Below are 7641 nucleotides of genomic sequence, written 5' to 3' on the forward strand. Positions count from 1 at the left end.
GAATGAAAGGATGTGAGAGTCTTCCCTTCTAAATATTGTTTTCTCTCCCTTGGAAATGTTCAGACACTCTGGAGCTAGGTAGGCGCTCTAAGGCTAATCCTTGTTTCTCAGTAGAGGTGGTACTGGCATTTGGGGTGGGATGCTTGTTCACTAAACAGGTACTGTCCTGATGTTTAGCAATTCTGGACCCTTGGGTCACCCAGACATTTCCATATTCCTGTAGGAGGGCAACAGCATCCCCCTGGGCGAAAGCCCATAGTTTATCCGGTCCATTCTCTTACCTTCAGGAAGAACTTATGTGTGGTCTCTGAATTCATGTCCAAACACTCTGCCATTTTGCTCATTCAGACCCTGTCCCAGTCGGAGATGTGGAGAGAGGCTCCAGGAGCTCCCTGAGGGGTCGCTATGGAGAGGTCATGCCTGTGTATCGGCGGGACAGCCACCGAGACGTGCAGGCTGGCAGCCACGACTACCCTGGTGAGGGCATCTACCTGCTCAAGTTTGACAACTCCTACTCCCTGCTACGCAACAAGACTCTCTACTTCCACATCTACTACACTAGCTGAAGGCCCGTTGCCCTGGGCAGGCAGTGTTCGCTGGCTGGAACGGGCTGCCAGGTGGTGCCTCTGGTTTTGGACAAGCAAGAGCTTGAAGTTGAGCGTGAGGCTCCTGACCCTCACGCCCTGCCTGGCACGCCTGACCGTTGACCCGCATAGCTTCTCCCCTCCTTGGCTTCTGCAGGTGGTGATGCGCTGCCTCTGTTCTGTGGTGCCTGACTCACTCTTCTTGCTTCAGACTCCAGCAGAATCCCTGTATGAAGGTGCCCATCAGGCAAAGGCCTAAAAGCAAGTTGGTGTTGTCTTTTAAAAATAGGTTTGTCTTGGTACAAGGTGTATTGTTCCATTTGCTGCTCTCTCTTCTCCCAGAGCCTTGATTGCAGATGTGTTCAGTGGTACCCATTCTCTTTTTGGGAGTGTTGGAAGAGGGAAAAGCACATTGTCCATGAAGGAAGTCAGGTTCTTGGCTGGAGAAAGCTCTGTCCAGCCTCTCACCACTGCCATATTCCCGCCTGCCAGTTCTCTGTGGTCTTGAGCACAGGCGGGGAGCCCTCACTGCCTTTAAGGGGTGTTATCAGTCCTGATGGTTCGCTTGTGTATTTGCCATTAGAGTAGAACTTCCATGCAGTCTAAAGTGATAATCAATGTAACTAGGATTTCTGCGAAGAAAAACTAACGCCATCACTTCTTATTTCAAGAGGTAGTCCCTCACCAAAGACACTGGTGGTTGAAGGGGAAAGGGTGGCAGTTAGGCACTGGATTGAGGCCAGAACCCACAATCTTTAAAAGTTAAGTTCTATTAAATTTTTTTTGTAATCAAAGAAGGGGGTATCATCTGAGAGAAAGTTTGGAAAAAAGGAAACAGAAACAAAAATTCCAGATTCCCCACCACTTTTTTTCTTTCTTTCGAGTAGGAGTGTTATTTAGAAATTTTGCTTTGGGACCAATCAGACTTCCAGAGTTTCTGTAGTTTAGCTTTCCTGCATTGAGGGCTTAAAGCTTTTGGTGTTCACAGTCTCATGGGAAAGGTGGTAATGAGCTTCGCTGTTGCTGCCAGTTGGATCTGCTCTTTACCAGGCCAGACCTTGCCTTTCCCTGGCAGCGGCCTTTCCCACTCTGACCCGAGGCCGGGAGCGCACAGGGTGCTGCAGCTGGTGGGCACCGGGTGCAGGGCGGCCCGGCCTCAGGCCGAGAAGGACCACTGCAGTTGTCGGTACTTCCTTGTTGCTCATTCCTTGCGACCAGTCTGTTACTGCCTTAGAATTGTGAGAAATAATTAGATTTATTTATTACCTTATTTATTTTTTTAGCACATTTCATTTTGTCTTTGAAACCATTTCCGTATGTTACTTAGAAGGCTTCTGTCTGCTTTGAGCCATTGAGCCACCTCTTCTGTGGAGATGATGATGATGATGATATTAGGAGATGCTGGGAAGTGATAATGTTTCATTCCTGCAGGTCACTGGGTGATGCTTTGGGAGCTCTGTGCCCTCCTGAGATGGATGGTGCAAACCCACCCCAGCATTCCCTGGGAGGAATTCCAGGTTGTGAGAAAATGCGCCCATTTGCCCAGATTGAGTGGAGAGGACTTGACTGGTTGATGAGAGACATCCTGTGATTCCAGGATGTCAAAGTTTTTTGCCTCCTCTGAGGAGACACCTTCTTCACGCTGTGTCCTCCGGCTTATTCCTTCCTTGTGTGGGTGCCTTGCCCCAGGTGTCCCCCCGCATATAGGACCAGAGAATGGAAGAACAGGGCTCCTCACACAGGTCTATGGTAGCATCTGCATCATAAGCGATGGGCGATACAGCCTGCACCTTCTTTCTGTTCCCCTGGGAGCAAAGCCCAAACAAAGTAGGGTGGGATCTTGTGGACTGCCAGTGTCCCTGTTCTCAAGTGGCATCATACCGCCATTATTTTATATTTGAGTGAACTTTGTAAAGGATTTCACTGGCCAAAATTTACATACCTTGTACAAAGTTAGAAATTATTTTAGTGACTATTTGGGCAGCAAAAAGCCAAACTTGCTATGCTTCAGCCCATCAGATAGCTGAGTGACAACTCTTTCATCGCTAAAGTTGAATCATGTCTTTGCTAATATAATCTTTATAAAATAATTTTCTACTTAGCTTTTCCTCAGTCAGCTAAAGCCTTGCTTATTATTCCTGCTTATTAACTTCTGACTTTCTCTTAAAATGGAGCTGCCAGGCCATATCAAGCTTCCTGGATAACACTTACTATTTTTGCTGTGAGAGTCTCGGTACTTATTTTCTCTGGAATCCTATCTGTTGCATCAGGGAAGCCTGAGGGACTTGTTCCCATTGCCTCTGTGTGCCTCTTATTGTCTGGTCACTTTTGAAGGCCTGGACATTGCTACATTTCATTCTGTACTGGAGTTTCACAGTCAGGGTTTCTCTGTTCTGTTTGCACAAAATAGCTAAAAGAAGAGATTTTCAAATTCGTTCACTGTTCTCATATTAAATTTCTGAAATTATTGAACTTTAGGGACAAAATATTTATATTATTTACTGAGGCATAGGTCATTACTGAGAATTTCATAGCCTAGCAAAAATTCTAAGTCTCTCCCTGTCCAGAACCAAACAGTGAAATGAAAGCCATTTGTTTTCACCCTCACCCTGTTCTCCAGAGCACAAATAAATGTTCACAAACAATCAAAACAAAGCATTTCATCATAGGAGAGACTGGAATTCTCTACATAGAGTGGCTGAGTCCTTGAATGTGTTCATTTGTTTAGTTTGGTACTTTGTTGAAAGATGGGGCTTTTGGAAAGGAAGACACATTTAAAGGGTTAATTTTTTTTCAACATTTTACTGTGAACAATTTTCAGCAAAATCTTTAAAAGAAATACATAGTAAGCACCTTTATGTGTATCACCACATAGATTGTAAAATTGTAAACTGCTAATTTAAAAAAAGATTCTACTATTATGTTCCTTTTGATAAGTATCCAATTAGAGTATGTTCCCTGCAGACATCAACTCTCCTATGTCAAAGAGCACCTGGATTTTTGTAGACTTGTTTCTGTTTCGTTCAGCGTGAGTTACCTGGGAGGTGATCCTCATAAAAGTGTCTTGGTCTCCATCTTTCACACTCATGCTGTGTGTATTTCCCCTCTCCCTCAGACCGGGACTTCTGCTGTTTTCTTCTCCAAGGGGCTAGTGCTGGAGGGAGGGTAACTGTGAAGCTGCCCTGGAAGGACTTTGATCTCTTTTGCTTTATGAGACATCCTCAGGATTCTAAAATGAAAACTCAATCCTCAGACAATATGTAGCTTTATAATGGAAGTAGGTAGCAACTTGAAATGAGGCCATTCTTATTTTTTTTCTTAATTGATTCATGCACTTTAAAAATATTTGTTACTTAGGAAAGCCTCAGACTTTTAAAATGTATATATTGTTCCCTGTAATGTGTATGTGGAAGAATTAAATCTGAAAGCTCGTTTTATATTAATCAGTGGGATTAGATATTGTCTGAATTGATGTGTTTTTGATGAGCCTTCCCAGTTTCTGTTTGGAAGAATTAGGAGAAACCCATACCCCAAAATCTGTAATATTATATTTATTTTTTAAGAACACTTTTCTGCTAAAGATTGCCTTTTAACCCCAAAGTATCTGGTTCTAAGGTATACTGTTGAGTGACCCTAATATTTACATAAAAGACTTGTTTTAGAGGCAACAGTGTGAGCGAAACAGTTTTGTACAGCTTTTTAAATTGATAGTAAGGAATGAGAATAAAATGGGAAGAGAGAAAAGCTACTGAACATACCTTGGAATTCTGTTCATATCCTGGTTTTGATGAATTCTTTAGTTTGCATTTCATTAGTTTGAATTGTTTCAGCCAGAAACCTCACTGGTTCTCATTGTTCTTGTTCTCAAAATCCCAAACCCACTTTGCTGTCTTTTCCAACAGATTGGATTGAGAAATATTTTTTTAACTAGGTCTCCCATGCTAAGTGTAATCCTGGCCTGAGGATTGGTTTCATCTCTGTATTCTCTGGGATTTACAAGTCTAGTGCCATGAGAAAAGATGGTGAGTTTAGAAAGAAGCTAGGCAGAGTTCCAGCTGTGTCACTGTAGCTCCAGTTGGCTTTGATTATGGCTAAGAAAGGGATGAAATAAGTTTTGACTAAGCTGTAGTGCTGTAGGCTGACCTCCTGTGAGTTGGAGGACTCACCATCTTTAATGACACAGTAGTAAACGGAACAAACCAAACAGACACAGTTTGTACTCCCTGTTAGAACTTCTATTTAGATTTTTCTCCTGGGTCTCAAAGATCTACATGACACTCCTACATAGATAAGAGTCTTAACCAGTCTCTTTCCACCTGGCCAAAAGCATAGAACTCCTGAATCTACTAGAAGAAGCAAGAGCACCATCTCTCTAGCATCTCAGTGGTTGAAAGGAGTTGGATAGTGAGTTTCTGTCTGAAGGAAGGTGATTTCATTTTTGTTGTAGTGAGGGGTAGCTTGTTAAGGAATTTATGCTCTTTAGAGAGCAGCTCATTCTGTTCATTGTGTTTGTGCTCAGGGAGCCATGATACATGGTTCTTTGGGTAGTAAGTGGACAATGGTTTTCTGAAACCAATCACAAGCTGGTATTTTCCAGCAAATCCAGTGTGTGGTGAGTATCCACATGGCCAAAGTTCAGTCTTTTCGCACATGGGGTCACATCCCTGGACTCTCATTTCCACACAGCTGAGAGACAAAGAGAGGGATTAGCTTCCTCCCATTTCTTTCTGATGTGTTGATTATTTCTGGTATTCAACACTGGCAGCGTAATATCCAAGGCCTCAGTTTACCTGATTAGCCAGAATTAAATAATAATAATAATAGCAATCAGTCATGGTTGGAGTAGGGCTTTCTTTGTTCTTTAAGCCAGAAGCCTCACTGGAAGGAGGGATTATGACTTCCGGTCCCATATTGGGATAGCTGAGTAACTCACGTTTGCCTGTGCAGTCGGAGCTCTTGTTAACCTTACCCAGTGAGTGAAGAGGATATGACAGTGCTGTACTGAAGGACAATAAATTAATTGAGTTGGCTAATAAACAGAGCAAGCCCTCCGTCTGTGGGAACTGTGTTGTGTTACTGGCTGTAAGTGTACTATCAGCATGTGCTTGCAGCTCCTCGGTGTTCTCAGTCTGACTCGAGGGCCCCTGAAGGAGCCAGTCTCCTATGGGCAGTGACTTGGGCGTTCTGCAAAGAGAACCTGCTGGGAGCTGGTTCCTGGTGTCCTTTTTTCTGGGAATAGGGGAGGCCCTTGGGCAAGAACCTCTTTGGCTGTTGGTACCTGGTTATGGTCAGTATCACTTCTTTGCTCTAAGCAGCGTAGCACCTGTGGACACTTCTTAGCCATCACCCTAATTATGTATGTAATGAGGTTAGGGCAAGATTTGGGACCCAAAGGGTGAGAAAAACTTTGCTGTGGAGCCAGATTTCAGGAATCACTGCTCCCTCTGGAGTGTCCCATTGTCCCTGCCTGAACCAAGATGGCCGTGCTGAGCCCTTCCTGTCGGGATCTCTGGTCACTAAGCTAAGAAAACCCAATTAATTGCCTAAAGCCTTGATAGTGGGATTCATTTATGAAGTCATTCTCACAAAAACTAAGTGCAAAGACGTGACTCTGGCTTTGAAATTATGTATCGTCCTAGGTACCGATTTGAATTTAGGATTTCTATTATATATACTTTGATTTCTCTTAGGCCCCAGGCATGTGGACCAAAGTTAATTTCATGGCTCTTCTTCACTCTAAGAGAGGAAAAGGTCCCCAGTAATCAAGAGATGTGGACTTTTTAAAAAATTAAATTCCATAGTTTTATGTTACTTTAAAGAAGTAGGTTCGGCTTATCTAGGGGTTAAATGTTATATGTGAAATGATTTGTAGGGCACCAAGTATATTTACTAAGAGTTCTGATACAGGGTCATGAACAATTCTAAAGTTTTGGCTTGAAATATTATAGTATATGGGGTTACAGAGGAACCCTTTGCTGACTGTCACTTTAAGGAGCCCTTCCTGAACATTCATCCTCACTGGGGTTTGAATGCCTTGTCTGTGATGTTCCTTGTGATCTGTTGTTATTGTTGGTTTTTAGGTTCAGACGAGAATCATCTGGAAAACATTATCTTAATTCCTTATCTTACATCCATAACAGTTCACTAACTAAGAAATTATATATTAAAAGCTCCACCAACATCCCTTTTTGAGATTATTGTCACATAATTGAATTTTTTTTTTTTTATTGCTTGAGAAAGTTGACTTATTTCCAGTTAGCCATGTTCAAGAGCATGTAAAGTCTGGAGAAAGCAATCCTGTAACCCATGACTGGTGTACCCATGTTCACTTAATAATGGGAAGTGTTTTGAAATTTCTAGAAGAAAGCTGCTTTGTAATTAAAGTGATGGGTTCCGAGAAAGCCAGACTCTGGGTAAGGGTAATGGGAGTAGAGGAAGGTGCTTGATTTCTTAAACTACGTTATGCCGGTTAGCTTATTTCTGAAAGGCCTGCTTTAGTGCCGTGCACTGAGCTCTGTCAATTGAAAGATGATTACGCTCTCTTGGTAAATATTTAAGCAATTGGCAACCACAAAGGCATTCTTTCTTCATGTTCTGTGTCATAGAACAAAATCATCACTGATGCTGACATTACAAAAAGAAGTCTGAAAGGGAAACTGTCTTTTATTTGAAATACAAAAGTATCTCAGCCAATCCTTTATTGCTGTCAACTTGTTTTACATGCCTCCCACCCGTCACGGGAAGTGCTGTCAGCGTCTCCTGTGATTTCTAAGTTAAGCGCTCTGTACCAAATTGTTATTTAGTCATTATGTCCTGCTGAGTGGTTTTTCCTTTAAAATACCATATCTTACCACCCTGTGGCGCTGAATGTGTCGTTGTGATACACAGATGATCCTGAGCTACGGTTTCTTAAGTAGCTTAGTTCTTGTGTTTTTATATTATATAACAGTTTTGTGATGCTTTTGTGCATTCTGTCTTCTCTTCCAAGTTTTGAAATCTGTCATAAATAAACTTTTTCACTATGCACCTGAAACATTTCAGTTACATTTTAATAAAC

At 42.4% G+C, this 7641-nt stretch overlaps 1 protein-coding gene across 1 annotated transcript in view; it reads left to right on the forward strand.

The window, feature by feature from the left end:
* Positions 1–7641, forward strand: part of TMED8 (transmembrane p24 trafficking protein family member 8) — a 39053-nt gene extending 31412 nt beyond the window's left edge. Inside the window, exon 6 of the mRNA XM_066273177.1 lies at positions 349–7641. Coding sequence (XP_066129274.1) covers positions 349–566 — 218 coding nt within the window. The 3' untranslated portion in view covers positions 567–7641. The remainder of the gene's footprint in view (positions 1–348) is intronic.

Source organism: Saccopteryx bilineata, chromosome 4 (assembly GCF_036850765.1).
Source record: "Saccopteryx bilineata isolate mSacBil1 chromosome 4, mSacBil1_pri_phased_curated, whole genome shotgun sequence".
In the NCBI taxonomy this organism is placed as follows: Eukaryota; Metazoa; Chordata; class Mammalia; order Chiroptera; family Emballonuridae; genus Saccopteryx; species Saccopteryx bilineata.